Source organism: Streptopelia decaocto, assembly GCF_964273445.1.
Source record: "Streptopelia decaocto genome assembly, chromosome: 1".
Lineage (NCBI taxonomy): Eukaryota > Metazoa > Chordata > Aves > Columbiformes > Columbidae > Streptopelia > Streptopelia decaocto.
Window position 1 is genome coordinate 156,188,493 of NC_138663.1, and position 23,479 is coordinate 156,211,971.

Genomic DNA, 23,479 nt, shown 5'->3' on the forward strand with positions numbered 1-23,479 from the left:
ATTTCATTATAAATAAGCAAAGCCTGGGCTTATTTGCAATGTTCTTAAGTTTCACTTATGTTAAAATTAAATACGGGGTTTTTTCCCCACATCTTTAATACGTACATAATTGAGAACAGAACATGACAGATAAAAAGCCTTTGACACTACACCTCTAATTATAGACAGAGAATATGAAATTCTGTGTCTTTTAAGAACATCTATTACAGACATGTTTAAATTCCAGCTAAACAGGTGGGGGTGATAGGCTGGTCCTATCCTTTACCAAGAGAAGCAGGACTTGCTCTGTATTGACAGTTATATTAAATCAATGCTTTCTCAAATATGAAAAGGTCCATTTCATTTTATTTCTGTAATCATCAATTATAATGTACTCTAAATTCATTATTATTCTAATTTCCAATACAATGAATACAGTCTGTTATTCATGCCATGACGGTTTGCATGTACAGGAAAAACAGTTAAAAATTCCATATTTCTTCAATCAATTCCATCACCCCATTAAACTCTAATTTCTATGTATATAAATCACTTGCTATTCAGCTTACAGTTCCACACGCATCTGGCAAGCAGTTTGAAGCAGGTTGACAGGTATAGGCCAGACATTTCACTTCTTAAAGTCATGTCATTGCATGGTTAATCTTATATTTGCATTAATTTGATTACAAGCACTTACAGGTAAAAGTAATCCTAAAGTGTGGGTCTAACGATTATAATATAAGCTTCTGGAAGGTTTTTTCCAGAAGAAAAATATTGTTGCTATTCTACAGATCCTTGCCTCATTCAGCCATTTGGGATTTTATTAATAATCTTCTCATTACTTCTGATTTCTTATTTTTTATTTTAAGTAAGGCAATTTCTGTGAAGACTTGACACCAAAATCAGAGACTTCATTACCCAGCAAAATATATCCCCAGTTCAAAGTATTTAAGAGGGTTAAACAAAATGCAAACATTTAATGCAACATTAAGCATGTGAAATAAAAACTTGATTGCCTAAAGAAAGCATGCTATGCTGTTACCCTGGTGACAGGTTAAAAAAGGATTGTGAGCTGAATGGCTGTATGATATGAAATTAAAATGTTTCACATTGAACAATCCAAAATGAATTGGGAAAGGTTAGAGCAGAGGAGAGAGAAATCAATTCTCCAATGGCAATGGTGAATGGAAGTGAAGTCTGAATAGGATTTGCCAGTGGGGTGCAACAGCTGCCAAATATCCTGCAGCCAAAGAATTACAATAATACTGATGAAGTGTGCAAGAGCTTTTGGAATCATTGCAGGGAACAGAGAAATACTCCTACAATAATGAGGCCATTCTCTGTCCCATCCCACTTTTGCAGCTGAATCAAAGGAAAAAGAAACGGCTGAAAATTGTAATACTCGATAACAAAGGTATAAATGAATTATCTATCCCTTCAATCTATATGTTATATTTAACTATGGCCTTTGTGAACCATGAATGAAGCAAGCATGCTAAAGAATGGACAAATCAAAGCACATACATGTAAAAGTATGCAGATAATATTGAATGAGAGACTTTTTCTTCCCATATTATTTTGTTTATGACATTTCCACTGCAACAGCATCCAGAATAAGCTATACAATACACAAACAAACAGTAGGACACAGCCAACACCCCAAGGAATTTCACAAGGTAAGGTCCTGATGCTTATCTTTTTTATGTTAGTAATCTTAGGAAAGAAACATCAACAAAACATCTAACATGAACATAGTCACACATGCATTTACTGAGCATAGAGTCCCCCAAAGTCAAGAAAAAGTTTGCCCTTCCATAAAATCCTCCAATACAACTTCATTTCTGCTCTTTAAAACTCCAAATAAAACATGCAGATGGAGAACAAAAACTATGCTAAAAATAGCTGTGAAATAACTAGGGAGCACGTGGCGATTAACACACACCTTGTCAGTTCTATGGTTTCATGCAGGCACTTTTTACACACAAATATTAAACAGGTTTAGGAGGTATAAACCTGCATGAGAGGGAAGAATTGTTTGGCTTATAAAAGGGATCAAAAGAAAGAGAGAGAGGTCTTGTGGTGAAGAGTGGGCCTTGCAGAAGAAGTCGTAAGCAAAGAATAGATGAGAAAAGAGCCAGATTCACAAATGAAATGGGCCAGGAATACAGCAGCATACAGAAAACACTCACATGTGCACACTATTTAAATACAAGTTTCAATGTTTAGTGAACAGTAGCCACAGAAGCTATAAAGCTCCTACAGCAGCTGCTGTTTTCCCAGCAGACATGGTGAAAATAAAAAATTAACACAAGGACTTAGCCAGGTCCATTTACTTTGGCAAAGGGCTTTCCCACCAGCAATCACCCCAGTGTGCCGCTGCTCTGGGGAGCTTCTCTAAAGATGCTCAGAAAGGTTCAAACTTTTCATCATGACAATCTTCGTAATTATTTCATAATGATTATCAGCTCTAAAGATGGAGCAAGTATGGATTCCTGAGTGCCCAGTTGTGCTGGTTTGACTGAAAATGAGTTAATTTCCCTTCATGCAGTTAGAAACCTTCCTTTTTCATAGCTAGTATGGTGGTTGTTTGAATTTAGTTTGAGAACAAGAAGGTAACACCCCGGGACAGAGTTTACATTTTTAATAGCTCTGGTCTGAGAGCCAAGGATGTTCTGAGTGCTCTGCCCACAGGTGTGAGGCAGCTGGAAAGGGCGGCATGTATAGGGCAGGGCTTGACTGACATCCAGACTGATCAATAAGAGTATTCGACCCCATTAGCGTCATGCTTTGTATTTAAGGAGAGTCGGATTTTCTGGTTAGGAGGACAGGGAGACGGATGGAGACAGAGACCCATTCCAGTTCTGCTGTATTTTCAGTGGAATTCCATTCAGGAGTTCCCTTGGTTGTGCCTTTCACCATCCTGCTGTTTGCAGAGGCCTCTGGTCCTTTCTGCCTTTTAATCTCTTCTCTCCCCGGGATCGGCTTTGGGACCGGCTGCTCGGTGTGGACAGAGTTCGTGAGGAAGTGCATTGAGTATCTTTCATTTTATATTCTATTTTATATTATTAGTAGTAGCATATTAGTGTAATCTTGTTATTTTATTAAACTGTGTTTATCTCAATCCATGAGTTTCTCCCTTCCCTTTTGATTCTCTCCCCTATGGGGGCAGGGGGAGGTAGCAGCTACCATGGTTATATTGCTAGTTCGGGTTAAACCACAACACCAGGACACCTTTTTCCCAACCCAAAAAACGACCTAGGGATGGCAGGTTACAAAAATTTCCCATGACAGAGCATTCTGTTTCTGGAATACGTGTTCATGCATCATATGGAATGATGGCTCTGCTTTCAAACAGCTACATATCTACCTTATATTACTTAGGTTATCAATTCTGATTCCATTAATTTAATCCAATCAAAGACAAAATATGACACACATTCTGTAGAAACAATCATAAATGCTACCTTGAAATGTCCCATTTTAACTTTTATATTTTACATAAAATTTCATTTCCACCGGCCAAGAATACCCGTTTCATATATTTGCATCTACTTGTTTGTCTCTAGCACATATAATCCTCTTTCTATAATAAGCAACTGAACAATGAAGAAGGTTAAATAATACCAGATTTTTAAAGACAGCTAGAACGTTATGTAGGGCAGCTGGTTTATTGGTGATTAAGCAAGATTACAAAAAAAATTAAGTAATTATTTATAAGAGGTCAAAAGAACAACATTAAGTAACACCTAAAGAGGTCACAATCAGAGGAGCCCATTATAAACAAGGATATCACAAGGAAGAAAGGTAGAACAGTTGTGGTACTTTGCTAGTCTAGAGGGAAAGAAAAAAAACACACAGTGGAATAATGGTCTGAAGCTGCAGTAGTTACATAAACATATCGAGGACTTCCAAAGGCATAACAGTAAATCACAAAAAGAATGCTTGACTTATTGACCACAGGACCAGCACAGTAATGATAAGACAGTGTTATTTTCATGAGCTAAGGATGACTGCATAACTCCAAAGCGAGGGAATGAAGAAAGCCACAACTGGGCTGGACTTGGTCATCCTTACCAAATGAAAACAAAGTGTTTTATCTTTATATCCCACCAGAGGGTATTTGGAGGGTAAAGCAAAGTAAAAATATTTTGCTGTACTTGTGATAACTGTTCATGTTATTGCTTCAGTTCGGGGCGGGGGGGGATAAAAATCACGTAATGCAATTGGTACAATGCAGCGGTGCCCGTGACTGTGCTGCAAGTAAGAACTCTCCCTCCTTCCAAGCAGCCAGTTCAGGTGACTCCGGCGAATCTTCCTGACATCATCTTCCCTCTTTTTAAAATTAACGTAACATAACCTTATTTTGTGCTGCTCCAGCAGAGCAGGAGCATCAGAAAGGTCTCCTGCTGGGCAGCTGACCATCCTTCCATATGGGGAAACCCCAGGCTGGCAAAGAGCTGGCTCCGTCCCAGACTCCAGCAGGAAAATCAGTGTAGCCGGTGTGAAAGCAAACGTGTCCGAGAGGTGTGGGGCTCTCTGAGCAGTTCCCTCACTTTCCTAATCATGCAATGGCAAGGCAGTGCAGGCATCTGAACCATCATTACTAAGTGTACCTGAGGATTTATGTCAATATATCTGTACCAAATCAACCTAGACATGAACGTACAACAATTCACTAAATAAGAAGCTAAATATATCCATTTCTGTTCTTGCAGTTCACCAGTCATGTTACGTCCACTGCACTGGACCCCTGGATTTTAAATACTTTAGAACACAAATTCAGCCCAGTTATTTCAGTACTTGACAAAAACTTGCCTGTATTTTATTCGTAATTTCTCGCGACATAATTACCCTCCCTGTGAAAGTATTCTTTTATGCTTTGAAAGCATCATCCATTTTAGGTCTCAAAATACTTTATACATGTTAAGAAATATTCATAAAACCTCAATGTAGTAAAGTACTAAGACCATTTTGTCTTTTTGTAAACTGGGGCCTAGTCCAACTGACTTCTCTAAGGTCCCACAAGAACAGTTAGGAGTTAAACTCAAGACTCCATAATCCCAGTCGTCTATATAAGACACACAAGCAAGAAAAAACTTCAGTTTTTTTTGCTAGCAATATAAAACATTTTCCAGTGTGTTACCATCTTTTTGCATGTAGTATCGGGTAATATGGGCATGCAGCCTCACTCGCTTTTTCCAAGTCATAAATGATGAAAGGGTAAAACCCATAGAAAAATTAGGAAAATAGACTTAGCAGCCAACACAAGCAACGCATAGGAAGTGCTGTAGGCAATTGGGTTTAGAAGGATAAACATCACATTAGTAGACCCATGAGATAGCATGATGTAGCCACACCTGGAGAGTCACTCTCCTATTCCCCTCCCAACCCACTAATGAAAACAAGTTTGAAGCCAAAACGTCAAGATTCAACTGTACAACATCATTTTTGGTCTCAAAGGCAAACTACATCAAACAGTCGTAAAATAAGCTGGATTCACTTCAGCCAAAATATGTTTCCACTTGAAACAAGATCGAGTTCTGTCTAGAAGACCTAGGAATTTTACTAGATGCTGTAAATCTGTTCAGCAGCTGTGGGTGGCACCAGTTTCACAATAAACTGGACTATGGAATAAGTAGAAAAAGTCCTAGGTAAAATAACTGAAAGCTGAACAATGAAAGAATCATCAATCATTCATGGCTCTTTCCTGTAGGAAACATGTGCCCCTGTTATCTGGATATCACAGTGAAATATTCACATTAGTATCTGGCTCACAAAATACCAAGCATTTTCATTAGCTAATCATCTTAAAGAAAAAAGAAAAAAAGAAAAAATACACAGCAACTTTTTCCCAAGAAAAGTGGTTAAATAAAAGCACAGTAAATGCTCTAAATATTCAATTGTATAACAAAAGTAAATGTCTATATTCCTGTAACTTTGAGTACGCACAGGTCTCCAGCAGTTGTTCCAGCTGACCGCTGGCAAATTAATCCTTGGAGACTGTTGGTGAGGCCGGGGCTACAAAGCAACGGAGACAGTGGAAACTCACCTGTGGGTACTCCACCCAAACCATAACACAATTTATTCTAACACAGGAAAGGCAAGCCAGCCTTCGGCTTGGGGCCTGTATTAACCTCAATGCCACACCAACTCCTGCAACAAAGAACCCACCATACGGGTCACGTCTAATTGAAACTAGCTGAACAAAGTTGGGTGTTTGATCCTAATGAGACAATAGCTCGCTGACTGTCACAACACATTCCAGCAAAAACCTTACAGTCAATGATTCAGTCACCCAGGGGACTGAAAAATACATATTTCCCAGTCACATCCCTGCAAACATCATTGGCTGCAGAGGAGAACCCCTCTCATGAGGCTGCCACTAGTCAGATCTGTGGCACATGCCCACCTCTGCATCCCTTTTGTGAGCCACCCTCTGCTCACCTTTTACACGTTCCCACTCTAGTAGCTCTTCCAGAATAATTTCACTTGTCATGAGTACTTAACCTGGTTCTGTCAGAATGATCTGAAGTTAAGTATTATTAAACTCCTTCTACACTAATACGAGTCATTTTACCAGAAGCATGGTAGAAAGCAACTACACACAAAATCACGCCTGTGTACCTGGGGGAGGAGGAGGAAGAAAAAGGCAGAGACCAAGGGAGGAGGAGGCTAGACAATGATTCCTTCATCTGGCTCAGCTGCATTTCGCCTGATGACAGTCTCAGTAGCCCTGCCAGTGAAAGATGGAGCTTCTGTGAAGACTTCCAAGTGTGGTTCTTTCTATGTGTCTGAGTAGAATAAAAATCCTGAGCTTGGGCTGAATAAATCATGGGGAAAAAGGGGAACTCAAAATACCCCTACAGTTGTGAAAAGAATGCATATTATAAATAGAGCTCCCAAAAGGGAAAAGAAAACAAACCAAAACGTAAGACAAGCATATAACTGAAGTTCAGCAGAAAACTGTCTATTTCGCAGCTGTGACACGTTCAGAAGAAACAATGCATGATTTCTAAATACTACTTTTCAGTGCAACTCCTTACACAAAAATTCCTCAATTGATTTCAGTGCAAGAAAGAAAAAAATGCTGTCACCATAAGTAGTGCCAGAGAGCTGGAATTCTGGAGGATGATCAACATGTTGATGTACTTTTCCAAATCACTAGGAGAATGTTATGGATCAACTTCGGAGTGTGCAGTCTGTCTATTCTGCTTACATCCTCCAACATGGATTTAAAATTCACAGAGACTCCAAACACCCAATTCTGCCACTGTGAACTGCATCCAAGATTACAACTGGCCTTTTTGATTTGTTGCCAGTTCCTACTCTGCACTTTTTGCTTACTAATATTTTTTCAAACAGATTGCAACCATACCAATAAAGATGTGCTTTCTGTGGCCAGAGTCCTGCTCCCTAAAATGTACCCATGACACAGAACACCTTCAAAAACAAGTCAGATGCAGTTTGGGTAAGTTAAGGACATGCTGTGAAGGAACCCTGATGGGACCTGAGGTAACTTGTTTGCTCCACGGTCCTCAGTCCCCTCTAGAGGGAGTGCACTGGCTGCTCCAAGGAATGGAGAACGCTGTCCAGGACACTGCACAATTCTTTGACCTCATTCTGCCTTTGTTTCTTTGACTTGTCCTCTGAAGGAGCTGCATGATTTTGGGGAAAGGATATCATCATCAGGTTTGGTTTTCTTCAGAAGTTACTTACCAGTCTTTTTACATTACCTTGTCCTTACTTGGCCTCAAACAGGCAGCTTTACTGTCATTAAAACAAAGAGATCTAACAATACATGTGGATTGAAACTATGACCTATTCAATAAGAACTACACTCAGCCACCACTTGGAGAAAATGTTAAGGCTCAGCTTCTGAGGGATTCATTCCAGATCCGCATATGCCTCAACAGACAGAAAAGACCATCTTGTGAAAGCTGAGCTGAACATAAGTACACCCCATCATGGGAAGAGCAAGTGATCTTCCCTGCACAGTAAAGATTTATTAGCTTCACCATTTAAAATCTGAAGAGTCAGACCTTAATCTAGTCTTACAAATTTCATGTGGTCAGACTCTGCTGCCTTCTCTGCTCACCATGGAGGAATATATGTGAGAGAGTTAGGCTAGGACTTCAAAAATAAGCTACGTGTTTTCAAAGCAGGGGTGTGTTTCTTTCCCTGATGCAGCACAAAAAGAGATGAATCACCACACCTGATTGCTCAGTGCAAGACCTGGTTTACATATTGGATTTCTCAGTTAAAATAGTTGTGTAAGTCTTTTCTATTAAGATATATAGACACTTGGTACTTAAAGAAAATACTTGCAACACAAAAAAAAAGATCAAAGATTCTTCAAAAATTGGATTCCTTTTCTTTTTACCAAGTAAGAACATTTTACAGGTTTAAGAAAAAAAAATTCAAATCAGAGCAGGGAATGCAATAGCAGTTTGAGAACCACTACTTAAATCAACAATTCCTGTCCTTACTCTAAGTACAAAGCAATCCATCACTTCCCTATAGTAGTACCAGACTACCATGCTGGCCAGTAAAAACCTCTACGAAGGCTCCTCTTCATTTTCCCTCACTTGTCTTTTACTTAGGGAACAGTGGCCTTTCGTTTTCTGTTCTTCTCCTCATGCGGTTTGCTATGGAGGATGTAACTCATGGAAGGAAATAAAAAGGTGCTTTACTTTCCCCTATAGGTGCATAAGGCAAGCAGTGACCTTGCCCTACATATGCTATATATTACAAAGCCGTTATGCTTGCCCTAAGTGTCTCTTCTTTTTTTTTTTTTTTAAACACCATATGGTACTATTTATCTTTGTGGGTACAAATAAAAATAAAGACTTCTTGAAACCACATTTGATTTATTCCTGACCACTGTAAAATCAGTAATAGAATACACTGTCAAACCACTGGCATGGAATGTGAATAATGCCTGTCCTGCATCCTGACTTCTCCCTCACACAAACACACACAACTACATTCAAGAATGCGAGGCAAGAAGAGTCATGCTGAAGTCAGGATTCACTGTGTGCAACCACTGCAAACCCCAACTACCACCTAAACAAGTTTCTCAAATTCAATCATTGTAATAGAAGGTCTCAAGGCGTTGACAATGATGGGCCAGATGACAATGAAAGCTAGACACAGCCTAGAGGAAAAAAGCGTACTGTTCCAAAAAGCTGAAGAAGTTAATTAGTATTTTGATACCAGGTTCTGTAATACCTGGCCAATTAACAGTACCTACCTAGGTTACTAGCAACTACTATACAAAAGAATGATGGAATGGGGGAACAAAAGCACCAAAAAAACCCCACTTAAAGCAAGGTGTTGACTCTTCCAGCACTTATCAGTCAGAAAGTGTTTTCAGAATTAGACTGGAAACTATTAAGGCTCTTCATCAAGGTAGCAAATTACTCATGAAGCCACAATATTTTAAACTCTGTAGCTGAATATTCATATTATCCCAAAGTGCTTAGATCGCTTCAAATGGGCACATGGGAAATTTGTGATGCTCAATTTGTGGTTAGTCACTAATGCAGCAACATTTTGCATTAATGAAACTCCTGATGTGCATTAATTATTGTACTGGCTTGTAACACATTTTTGTGCCTATTAGTTTGCTAATATGTAGAATAAAAATAATCATGTATGACTTATCTGAGTAGGGAAATGTAAGCTGCAGCTCATTCGAATTTAGAAAAAACAGACTATATTAAGAAACCATGCAGTTTCTCACCAGTGTCTCTCGTGCATGAGAAGATGCCATTAACAAAACACATCAGCACATCTGAGTTCCTAGAAATGAACTTACCTCTGAGTCCCTAGAAATCTCTGTGATCTCAGTTGTTCAGTCACATACAAAGATGCTGCTGTTGCCAGTAGTTCTCTTCTTTCAAGATCTGTCAACCTGTGTCCTAGTTTTCAAAAAGCAGTTGAAAAAAAATTAGATACCAGAGACCAACACAGACAGAAAACATAACAACTACCAGTGAAGACATTGTTCAGTCCTTATACATGAAACCTACATTTTTTCCCCTAAATTAAGATGAGGCTCAGCATAGCAGACACTCTGAGTTTCAGGGTTTAAATTGCATGTTTTCATACAGATCAGCCCTACTGCTAACACAGTGTCACGGGGAAGTAATTTAGGGTTCTGCTTGCTGCAGGTATCTCTGTTAAAAACAATTTGACAACTCAAAGAAAAAAAATCTGAATGACGCTACAAGCATCTTGTTTTTGTTACCGAAATGTCACTGGTTGACATATTGTGCCTCATGCTGGTAAGGAATCCATCTGTACATTAGAACTTAACTCAAAATATACAGCATTCTTTCTCCCTACTTTACCTTGCAAAGGCTACAGATCTTCCAGGCAAAAGGGATAACACAACAATATAAACCCTAGAAATAAATGTGGATAAAACTACTTGTCAGCCCTGGGTCACTTAGTGAAGTTTGCATAATGATTAGTTTGTGAGTAATGGAGTCAAAGTCATGTTTGGCACTTCAGAAACAGAAAATGGATCAAAGTAGGCCACAATCTGAAGGAAGAAAGTGAAGTTAATTTGAAATTCAATCGTCCATTCAGCAGGCTAAAAGACAGAGCATTGCAACAGAACTTTGCCTGTCAGAACCTTTGAGTCAGAAACTGCACAACACAGATTTAGTATAAGAAGCTGGCAAATAGGTGGCCATGTCACCAGAGAAGCAGAACAGTCAAAACTCATGTGAGAGGGAGCAAAAGGACAAGTAGTCGGTCCATAAGGCAGGGGCAGGACGTTGACACGGAAGAGGACATGAAGTACAGAGATGAATTGTCACGGAGAGAACGGCAAACTTCATCCTCAGGAGAGAGATTTCACACAGATGAAAGCAAGGGTGTTTTAAAAGCTAAAAGAGAGGAAAAGGCAATAACTATAGTTTAAAAAAATATATAAAGGTATAACTGAAAGATTTAGCTGAATGCAGTTTTAACAGCGCCCTCAAGAAGTGCTTTACACAACTGCTGTCTGCCTCAGCAGATCTTCAGGTGTACATATCACGTCAAATGCCATCAGCCATGGCAAGTACAGATTCATGTGAAGGGCTGGGGGAAGCGGTGGGGTAGGGGTTCTGAAGGCTGCATCTCTCTGAGCAGCTCTGCCCAGGGGGGCACGTTTGCTTCCAGTCCTGCAGCCCAGAAATGCACAGGTCCCTTATACGCATCCACTCTCGCACCGCCACAGCACTACTGCATGTCACGTTAACTCACGATCCCCAGTACTGGTCAGTATTGAGTGACAATTCCTATCAGTAACAAAGCGAGACCGACCCAGTCCTCAGGAAAACTGAGAAGGAAGACCTTTGAAAAGGCCTGGAGGGGACATTACAGTAACAAGTGCACAATTTCAAAACAGGCTGTCTTCTGCACAGGACCCATCCTTCCACTGGGCACATTAAATACAGATTCATAAAGAGGCTGCGTAAAGTCCACTTCAGCAACACAATCACACCACATTGATGGAAACACACTCATTACAGTTCCAGCTCATAACACAAAAGAGCTGTCACAGGCCAAAAACTGTAAACTTAGAAATAACAAAAGCCAGCAGATATGCATCAATTTATATTTAATGTAGTCCACATTAACATATTCTGGCTAAAGATTACTGCAACTTCCTTCACTCAGCGTTTATTATTTTTTATCTGCCTTGAAATGGAAACTGCCTTTGCTTTAACAAAAGTGTGCAGAAATGCGAATGTTTAAAGGTTGAGGAAATAGCTTGAGAAACAAACTTGATCTTTCCTTTGCCAGTTACTAGAAAAATTGATTGCAAAGCAAAAGTCAAAAATGTTGAACTTTTATACTATTTGTATACTATATATACAAACACGCACACATGTGTATATAAGCCTTATATAATTATACAATGCAATAACATCAGCTATCTGGCTCTGAAATGTGCCAGTTTTCCAGTTGTTTACACACAGTGAAGAAGATCTGTGATCATTTTTACAAAATGCTGTACCTAAAATTCATAATTTGTTTACATGTCTCAGTTAAAGATACATCAGGAAATCCATCCTAAAACCTTCGTGTTTCAGTCACCCTGCCAAACACCCATGACAAGTCCATGCGACCAAAACTGCATGTTCCCATCTGCTCCAACACACACCGGTACAATCATCTCATAAAAAGAAACAAGGTAAAACTAGAAAGATCCCAATTTGAAGGTTTTATTGCATGACCTTCATCTTGGATGAAATCAATAACTGCTTTTGCACTTGCTGTGCTGCAAAAACTCTTTTCTCCCTGTGTCTTCGATAAAAATCAAACTCCAAACAGTGAACAAAGGTCAATAATTTGAAACAGGTTAACAACCGATCAAGAGCTACATTCACCTCTTCATTATGGTGGAAATGAAATGGTGAAAAAAAATGTCTATCCACTTTCTCTATTTGTCACTATTTGCATTAGTTGTGGCACAGACATGCCAAGCAGAAAACCCTTTATGACTGTAGTATCCAGTGTGGGCGATTTGCACTTATTTTCCTAAGTCTCAGAGGTAATAGAGACTGTTAACAAGAACATCCCAAAACTAGGTTTTGGTCTTTGGCAATAAAGATACAGTCCTACCACAGAATGTCCTTAGCATAACTTTGGAGGCACACTTCAGAAGCTTGATGAAAGGCTGCTTCCTAAGGATGGCAATTTATCTTTATTACACAACCTTAGTCTCCGAACTCCAGCCACATTTCCCTTGCCTTCTGCTCTTGCTGTTTTTAAAGGTAAACTTTCAATTACATTAGTCTATTTGGAAATACACAAATGTACCAGATAGCGATACCTTTGTCTCACTTCTAGTCTTATGTCACCTTACAAGCTTCCTCTCAGGATCTTAATTGGATGTCTGGAGGTATAAATTGATATTCACCAACAATAAAGATGTAATAACACAGCCTTTCATGTTCTCCGTGCAAAAGATCGAACTGAAAAGTAACAAAGCTACCTCTGGGGTATTTGTCCAAATGCTGCCTTGATAGGGAGTGAAACAAGTAAGTAGCAAAGGCTCCTCAACTTCCAACATGGGAAGTTCTGTTATTCCTCTTTCCTGCCCTCATCACTGCGGACCTCTGGGCTACAGGGAGATTTCATCTTCACCATAAAATGTAAATCAGCTCCTAAATCTCTCTGCTCAATCTGGGATGTATTTCTGCATCCTCACTATCATCAGTGAACTGAATTATATAAGGAGAATGTAAAACAGGATTAATAGCCATAAAATTAAGTCACAACTGAAGGAGTGGAAGCACTGTTGTTCGTGTTATTTAAAACTAGACCGCACACATCTATTACTGCTAAATGACAGAACCCTGGTCGGAAGGAAGACAAGGAGAAAGTTTTTCTCATTCCCTGATGTTATGATTGCTTAAATCAATATTATCCCAGTATCCCCCAAGCTGAGTCAAAAAGGTTCATGCAATTACTTTACATAACCAACTTCAAATTAAATTACATAAAAGGTCACTTTTCCCATAACAGTCTCATTTGCATTTTGTCCTAGAAATGTGTTTCCTACTATCAATTACGGGACAACAGAAAAAAAATGAACAAAAAAAAAAAAACCCACACCACCACAAACACAAGAGCCCTGGTGATGTGCCTGGGTCTGTTACTTAATACTTGAAAAGTGACTGTTTTTTCTGATTGGGAAGAATAAAAATTAAAAGCAAAATAGGTAAGACAGAAAGTACAATGCATAATTCAGATCCACACTACTGGAGGCAATGTTTATCTCATTCCTAGGTTCTGTTTTGGCTTGAGTTTTTCCTCAATGGATTTCCACATTGACCATTACAGATGGTAGGTATACCAAGTAGGCTGAGACAGTAAACGAAGTTGTGTGTTATGAGAGGTTTTAATTTCTTCCAAAATTCCAGCAGAGACTCGTTCCACCCAGATGGTCATGGTAAAAGAGACAATATTGTCTGTGTATGCGACCTCAACCTCTCACAGAGCTCGCGATCACTTCTAAGATGGATGCTGTAGCACAAAGAAAGGAAACCTCTACTATTTTGAATTATAAAGGGATTAGTGACAGACCAAGAAACATTTCTTGTCTTCACCTGTCAGAAAGAAGAAAGTCAAGTAAGCCATCTGGCTAAGTCAATTTTTATAATCCAGTAGCTTCATAATATGAAGACAAAGATTAGATTCCAGTGTGAAGCAGATGAATAGAATTAACAGCAACCATCCTCTTCCTTCTAATGGTAACACAGCCAGGGGAAGCTGCGTTTCTCCCTCCGATTAATAACAAAAGTCTCCAGACTGAAATTTAAAGCCATAACTACAGTCCTAATTCACCTGAAAAAGTGCTTTCATTGATAGCAACCATGGAATGACCGAGGTTGAAGGGACCTTGTGAGGTGTTTAGTTTATTCAGTGTGACCCTCCTCCACAATGAGTAATGTTAACATCAGATTGAGACGGTGCTGCTCAGAAGTTTGTGCAGTTAGGTCTTAAAAATCTCCAATTTATGCGTACCTCACTGAAGAGCCTGGCTCTGTCTTCTGGGGAACCCCCTTGGAGGTATGAGAAGGCTGTCATTATGTCCACCCTAAGCTTTTTGGTTCCAGCCTAAACAAGCCTGGTTCTCCCAGCCTCTCCTCACAGGTCCTCTGTTCCAACCCCACCACAACCCTGGTGGCTCTTCACTAGACTTATTGACATTTATTTACATCTTTCTTACATTCACAATGGGGTTAAAACTAGACACAGTATTCCAGGGGTGGTTTAATAAGTGTTGAGTAAAGTCAAGTAATCGGTCCCTTCAACCTTTACAATCAGAATAAACACAATGTATCTAAAAACCTTCATCATATTCACACTCTCCGGAGCCAATACACAACTGCAGGAGAGAGAGGTGTTTCCTCTTTCTTCCCTTCTCTATTAGAAATTGGTTAACACAAAGGATTGGCCATCAGAACTTCCACTCTTCCTCTCCACTCGCATGAGGGAAACATGCTACAAGAGGGCCAAGTAAAAGGTTCTTTTTCCTTTTTCCCTGTGTTTTCGGTATGGCTTTTGTGATAACCTCTTGGAAAACATCTCACTTCTCATTTACACATGTTGTCTCTCCCAAAGAGAATGACCAAGCATTTGGGATGTCATTTAATAACCAGGAAGAGTGACCATTAACAAAACAAAATTCTCAGCATTCAGACAGATATCCAGGAAAAGATGGATTAACTGTGAAACAAAATGAACCACAAAGAATTATCCAATGGATAGGATAATAACCTAAGGATCCTTGAGTTTAATTTGTTCTTTGTCAAGGATTCCTCTTAGATCTTTGTGAAAATAGAGATACTTTTTGTGCCTACAAAACAGGGCTAATAGGTAGCATATCCCTTTCTCACCAGGCAGGTTAGGAAGTACAGAGGCATCCCAGGCTGCTTGGAAGCTATAGGAGGACAATTCATCCCGCAATACTCTATTTATAGTATGAGCTACGCCTGCTTCTCGGCAAACATTTTTATTCTGTGAGCAAAGTGCCTGAAGGCCACTCTAAACCAGTTGTATTTGTATCATTTGACCTAAGCGGTGTTGCTGCGCCCACCCTCAGACCCACACTCTTCCCAAAACATGTGTGTGTGCTCAGAGCAATAACCCGCTCCAGCTGACCCATTGTCAGCCGCTGTTCCAGCATCCATCCCTTGTACAGACCACAAAAGGGTACAGCAGCAGCTGTTTTCCCACACTGATCATACCTTGAGCAAGCTTAGTTTCAGCACAGCGATATTTTAAAATAACTTGCAATAACCAAAGTGGTTTTGTTAATGGAAGGATTAAAAAGAGTTAAACACTCATCACAAGAATTACTAAATGTGCCTGTTCTAGATGTAATTTGAAGCGGGCATCACAGGTTAATGGAAAAGCTGCCAATATATTTCTAATAATTAATTTTTTCTTAACTTACAATAAAAGCCTTCTAAGAAAGGACTTACAATAGAACCCTTGAAAATGAGACTGGAAAACAAAGCATCTCTTATTTTATTCTTAAGTAAGACTAAAGTTAATATTTATATCTGAAAAAAAAAAAAAGCACATAAGAAATGTGCCAGTACTTCATGCAGTCACCAGAAAGAACATCGCTGACTTTCACTGCTTGCCATCAATGTAAACCAACAGTGGCAACCATGTAGTTTACAGAAGAAACACACTGTATTGTGCTCAAGCATTACTAGAGCCTGCATCTTCATTGAATTTCTTTTTATTTCTGAAGTTTTCCAAATTTAAAACCCTCCTGATATGGATTTCTACTGTTAACAATGGCACGTATTTCTAGGTATTTCCAAATCCACCTTGGCTACACATTTCTCTAAATTTTCAGATTATCCTAGATCTTTTTATACAGCTACGTGTCTTTTATAAACAATAGTAAGATATATAAGGCTACTTAATTTTCAATTCCTCCTAGCATAGCCTACCCTGGGTATTTGTTTAAAAAGGTTGGTGGAAGTGAGTAGGGGACTTACACTGCATAAGTGAATTTGCCTTTGTTTCTCTTGCTGAGCTTCTACTCATCATCCACCCATTACCCTTACAACAGTTCCCATTAGAATCTTTGCATTTGCATAAATATTTTTCAATAGATACTTTAAAAACTGTCCTCTAATTGAACTTGCTGGGGTTTAAGACAGAAGTGTCTGATGCAGAGCAAACTACATAAAAAAGGTTCTAAATTACCTCAGTGACCTTTGAATCAGTATTCGTGAATAAGTACTCTTGACTTGAAATACAAATGCTTTTTAATAATAATATCTACTTTTTTATCATTAAGAAGGCTAATGTGTGCTTGTATTTGACATATGGAAGGAAAAGTGGGAGGCTTTTCATACAGCAGAAACAAAGCCTAGTCATTTCACACATCCCATTCATTAGTTTCTATTATGAAGTGTCACAGTATCTCTTTCTGTGTCTTTCGGTTTCTAGAGCAAAAGCTTATCTTTAAGACCCTGTTAATACAATATTACTGTTTACCACAGACTACAACACTAATCAGCTGTTTGCATCAGTGTCTATGTGCACACAAACACGTGCACAGACAGTTCAACTCAGGTGACCCCAAAACAAATTTCTTACCATCCTGCAATTTGTGGACCTACAAGTAATTAACTGATTATATATAGGCAAACATTGCAGTATAAAATATTAAAATGAGAAAAAGAAAAGACGGAAGTGCCTTTCCATAGTCAAAAATATGGAGCAGTGTCCACAAAACCTGTCCCAGCTTCTCACAAGTACCAAGGGCCCCAACAAACACACAAGGCTATAATGGTTTATGTTTTTATTGTTCCCAGTTGTGTGGCAGGTGAGGCTGCCTTTTCACAACATGGTATAAACCTAACATCTTGCATCTTTGCCTTCCTGCTCCATTCCCTTCTCCCCATTCCTAGCCCGCCACTCACTTTGCACGTCTGCTGAAGTTCACCAGATTCCTTCATGAGCTGCTACAACCCAAGAACTCTGAAAAAACTACCCGAACAAAAGCAGCTGCAATTTAAAAATGCAGTTTTCTGGTGGTTTAAGGGAACTGAATCCACTCAGGAAGAAGACTGAGAAGTCCCAAAACCATCAAAGAGACAGGACATGGGATTTCATGTGAAAGTGTCGGGAAGGGAGACAGAGCAGCTAACCAGCAGCACTGAGCCTTCAGAGCAGATCAAAGTACCCTCAAGTGTCTGCTGGATGAAAGCCAGGTGAGTTACCTGTAGATTTGTTCACTACACCTTAGCAAAGAGGATAAAGGAACATTTGACCTTCAACCTTCACAAGCTTACTGCCACCCAACATAACTAACTCCCATTGTTTTGGCTGCAGCCAGGAGCCAACAAAAACCTGGATGCATTAATCCCACATGTACATCTGTATCCCACTGGGTTGCCAATTACATCATGATATAAAGTAGTTCTGTGGACAAATATTCTTTGCACCAAACTCACGCACTGAGTCCTGAGGTAAGAAAAATCTGCTCTGCTCCTTAATGAGACTAGAATTTGGCAAGGTGCCAGTCATGTCCAGTGACTGCCAATCTGGCAGTGTTATCTCCAAAGGGAGATCAGGATTCTGCCACATTGGATTAATGATTAATGGGGGAGAAAAGAATCTCCATGGGACTCATAAAGGACCCATGAATGATGAGCTATAAACAATATCTTTCTTTTTTTAAATAAGGAAGAGGTTTTTCCTGATGAATGCCAGCTGAGGTGTGAGCCTCTGACCACACAGGTCAAGAAAGCTTCTACAGCAGATTGGCTGAGAAAAAATACAACCTTTTAGAATTTGATCCTTGTGAAAGGAAACCAGTCTATTTGTTTAGTTATATTTCTCTACCAACTATTGTCATGTATTTTTGAAACCGAGTTATTTGGGATGTTGTAAAGAAACATTTGCCTTTGTGTTTATGTTAAACTAGTGTATGAGTTAATAATTTCAAGGTGATGCCCATTACTGTGTATAATGAGTATTGAGACCGCGTTCCTGAAATACTCTGATAAATGCCAGATCCTCCAGACAAGAATACATTGAATATAACGGGTGTGAAAAGGCGATTCTAAAGATGCTACACAAAGTCCTGGAAAAGCAATAGTGTTGAGTGAAGAGAAATCTTCAGTTAACAACAGGAGCACTGTCTGTAACGAAGCACAACAGCATGCTACAGTTGAACTGATGTTTATTTTACATATTTCATATCACCTACAAATTGTCTTTCTTGACTTTGGATGTACTTCATTTACTATTTTGTCACTAGAAGAAAGTCTTTTGCCTCTTGAAAGTAAAGAAAGTACCTGTTTCAATTATACCGTGCCTTATTTAAAAACTTTAATTGGAGGTATCCACAGATACATTTGAGGAAAAAAAAAGTAAAGACTGATTGGGGAACATGTCAGTCTATAAATATAAAGGAATAATAATCAGAAACAACGCCACTCAAGAAAAATAAAAAGAGAAACATCCTCAAACAGAACAAACCTTTAAAACCATCAGGATAGACTTCAGGAAGGAATTTAGTGCTGATGTCTCCCTGAACAAAGCGTGGATGGATGATCACTTCTCGCAGTAAAGAAATATTGTGAGCCACACCTGAAAACAAAACATCAATACAAAATCAGGTAAACATATTTATCACAAATTACAGTAGGAAACAACTTGTAAAAATATGAGCTCTTATCTTTGTAGAATAAATATTTGTCCACAACTCAGAGACCATAGTACTGATGTAATCAATACGGATTCACCAGTTTTGTACCACTCCTGCCTCACTATATCCTCCTTAAACAGTCAGTTCAGTTAAGAAGTAAACCTTCCAAATTTTCACTTCACCAAGCCCAATTCAATCACCTACTTAAGTCTATGACAGCAAGCACAACCAAGAGACTTTTGCTTCAATCCTAGCAGATGGAGGCAAGACCAGAGCCACCTCCTTGCAATGACAGATGAGTCATGAGCATAAGTACCAGCTCAGTTCCAGTGAACCCTGGGGCCCACCTTGTCATCCGGCCACCTTTATATACACGCTCCTCTGAGGAAGAAATCCACTGCATTACACTCCAATCATAGCTATGAAAGACAGCACAAAAAATTCTCTCATATAAAATTATAACGTTTTTGTCATTTTTAAGTCATAAGAGACTCCTGTGGAACTTACAAAACAAGAAAATCCATTGCTTGCTCCATATATACCTTTATCCAATCTTGTCTGGCCAATTCTTTCATTGAATGCCCTGTTCCCCCTTTAACACCATTCCATGACCCTGCTTGGCATATAGTCCACTCCTCCTCCAAAAAAATTCTTCAACTAGAAGATTACTTATCACAGAGCCCTTATAGCCACCTGATTTTTTTCTGAATTTCTTCATCTCCTTTCATTCCACTTCTCAGCCTATCTCATCTTTCTTTTTTTCATATTTTTCATTCCCTTCTTTTCCCCTGCTTTATGTGCCAACAAAGACACACAACTTCTAACAAATGCAACCTAAAGCTACACAGATCAAAGGATGCTGCCAGTCTTAGCCCAGTATTTGCACGTCCTCCGCCCCTTCCTCACAGATGAGTAAAAGAATAATTTGTTTTCTCAAAGAGGAAAGGAATAAACCATATCCTATTTCCAGTATAGGCTGGAAAAAATGTAATCAGTAGTAGATGTCAGCACAAAATATGTACTCAGCATAGTTAACACTGGGAAAAGATTGCCTAGAGAAAGATTCTCGAGTCAGTGAAAACGTTTAAAAACATATTAAAGAAGCACCTGTCAAGATGCAGATATAGTTGGTATACCTTAGCTCAAGTAGGGGGACTAGATGACTCTCTGCGATCCTTCAAGCTTTGTTTTTCTTTGAATCTAACAGGGCTGTGTAAATAAGTAGCAATGCTAAACTGCACTTTGCCAGAAGTACTTGCAATCTAGCAATGAATATTGTGGTCACTAAAAAGTATTTTCACAGAAATATTAAATCCAGATAAGTTTTTATAGGAACCGGGGGAGGAAAGCAGGTGCAAAAAAATCTGAGAAAAAAATCCCCAGATAATTTAACTTATCTTCTGCTTACTGCACTCCAAACAACTTTCAAAGAGAAGATACTCCCTCTTTTGAGAGTAGCACACAGGTCATGTCTGGAAACAAAAGTTTAAGATTATGCAGGTGAGAGAAAAACACCATCTTCATCTCAATTGTCTTCTCAGTTTTGGAAAGAGATTGTAGAAGGAAATTTGAAGAGCCACTACAGTTCAATCCCAACATGACTAAACCAGAATAACACTACCTCATAAACATCAATATTTCTTAAGAGACACTGAAGTAGGTGTGCAATTCAGGAGCAGAAACTGTCAGCGCTGGCTGCAGCTGTGGCATCCATTCCAGGTGTGGATAAATAAGGAAGCTGCTATAGGGAAGCGGTTATCCAGCCTCAGCCTTCAGGAAATACAAAGTAATTCAAATTCTTTCCTCTCAGTGTCAGAAGGATTTTCCAGGTGTTAGGTGCACATCACGTAGTATAAAATGCAGAGCACATCACAAGCCAGTTCATCTTGTAAAAATTTGTCTGTGCATCCACCTCTCTTCTAAAGCACAAGGTTCTGAACTTCAATTTTAGATATGTTTACTTACAAGCTATTGTGATTAATACAGTGATGACATAACTCTGAAAGTTATTTGCACATTTTTTTTCTAACAGCTCTAGTTTAAAATAACATGAATCAGATTCACCGTAAACTCAGGTCTCTCAACTGTAAATTAAGCTATCTGGATTTTTTTCCCCTATTGAGATCTCGCCAAAGCAAAAACACCAGCAGTACAGCAACTGCAAATTGCTGTAGCTACATAAGGAGATTCTTTTGCACTCCTACTTCTTTTCCCTTTGTGTTTTTCCAGTTTAGAAGCTTGAATAACATTCTTGTTATCTTATATGCAGACCAGTTCAAACGGTTTCAAAGCTTTTTCCCCCTCCAGTCCGCTGCTGGTGTGAATTTTCAGGCTCTCTGTGTGGCCGTCACTGAAACCACTTTCAACACATGGAGTCATACTCAGCCTCACTGAATCATGAAGTCATAGCTTTAAAGACTAGTTCATGAGCCATTAAGAAGCACATTACACAACCAGTTCAATGATGACAAGATAAAAAATTGACCATTTGATTAACAGAGCACCAGCCTCCTTGCTGCCTGTGACCTAGATAGTCATTCATGGACCCTGATCTCATAAATACTGAATAAAACTCACATTGCATCTCCACTAAACAAAAAAAAAAGTAAGAAATTATTATGCTAAATGACTGCAACTTTGAAGCAAAGTCTTTCCTTGGCTGATACAAATTTCGCCCAAAATTTCCCATTAGAATAGTAAGTTGAAATATCACAGAGATTTTTCATCTATTAAATACTGCTTCAGGACTACAATTAGAAGACAAAAAGGAGCTCTTCAATGCCCCCGACTTTGAATCGAGGACTTAAACACGCTACAGTGTGTAACCAGATCATCTCATGTTTTTCTTTCTAAACTGCTATAAGATCCCTAGTGAGACGACGGCTGATGACAGATGACAGAGCTTAGTGTCTCAACTGACTGCCCCAAAAGACCTGAAATCAAAAAAATACTGTGAGTATCTTAATTATTTCCAACTCCTGTGCACCAGAAAAATCAGTTTTCTGCAATGTTTTAAACTCCAAAATTCCTTTAACAAGTTCAACAGAGCAGAGAAGCCTAGGTGTTTCAGAAGCAATATAATATATGTATTATACATATGCAAATTAAAATTTAATACACAACTGTTTCCTTTTAAAGTATGGTGAAAGGCTGTCTTTATCAGCCCCCATGATCATTATGTGAGCAATGGCCGCACGGTTCATCTACTTCTCAAAACTGAGTTGATACCTTTAGTGATGTTCCCAATCATATGGCTTAAAAAAAAAAAGTACCAGTGTAATCCTTCAGAAGTCTAGAAGTTTTAGATTTGCAATGTAGCGTGACCTCTGTCAAAGTTCATAAGGTCTCCATCTGTGTGTGAGTAACTGCGAGGCTACAGAAATATGGACCCCTAGAGCAGCTTGCTCCTGGCTACCTGCTGCTTCCAAAACACTGGCCAGACATCAGCCCCGCACTCTCCCAGGATCAAACAGAGGCTAACAGGCAGTGCTTATTTCATGCAAAGTTAGATGCTAAACTGAAGTATATTGTATTTATGTCGCAGTGGTTTTCAGGGAATTTTTCTTTTTTCTTGACCAGGTCTGCCAGGAACAAAATCACATTTGTTAACCTGACAAGCCATGACATTTCCAACAAACAAACAAAATCCTAAACTATATCAATTTATCTCCCCTCCAGAAAACAAAATTTCACTTCAGCATCATTTTTTTACACTGTTAAGACTGATGCAGAACTGCAGTTACAGTTATATTTTTATTTTCTCTAAGTCAAAATATAATAAAAAACTAATCAATTTTCCTTGTACCTCTATTTTTTCATTTCACTTGGCTGTATTCTTTGTACAATATTACAGCAGTAGAAGCTCAATTTAAGATGCACTTCTTGGATTTCAATTTTGACACACTATTTTCCAGAATACATTTGTAAAAGAGAGTGGACTAGCATTTAACTTTGAGATAAAATGAATTTTTTAAAATATACATTTGTATGCTTTATATGTAACAAACACGTATTCTTGAGGTTCAATTAATTTTTCAGTTAAATTGCAGTTATTGCCTAACAAATGCATCAGCACACTAAATAATCATCACATTGTTCCCCAGAGCTGATTAGAAACCACTATTTGAAGAAATCCTCATTAAGAAAAATAAAATTAAAATCAGAAGAAATTACTCCCCATACTGCCTGCCTCTTTTTCTCGCCTCCTTCTCTTCCTCATTCTCTGGATTACATCTGCCTTAAAACACTCCTAAATATACCAGATTTTTCATTAACTTACAAACTGCAGCCTAACTCCTGTCTTCCCACGAA

General features: G+C 38.8%; 1 protein-coding gene across 1 annotated transcript in view; it reads right to left on the bottom strand.

The window, feature by feature from the left end:
* PCCA (propionyl-CoA carboxylase subunit alpha) overlaps positions 1 to 23,479 on the bottom strand; it is a 287,256-nt gene that overhangs the window by 132,577 nt on the left and 131,200 nt on the right. The window contains exons 17-18 of the mRNA XM_082058341.1: positions 19,000 to 19,110; positions 9,797 to 9,899 (exon numbers count right to left, since the gene is read on the bottom strand). Of these exons, the coding sequence (XP_081914467.1) occupies positions 9,797 to 9,899; positions 19,000 to 19,110 (214 nt within the window). The remainder of the gene's footprint in view (positions 1 to 9,796; positions 9,900 to 18,999; positions 19,111 to 23,479) is intronic.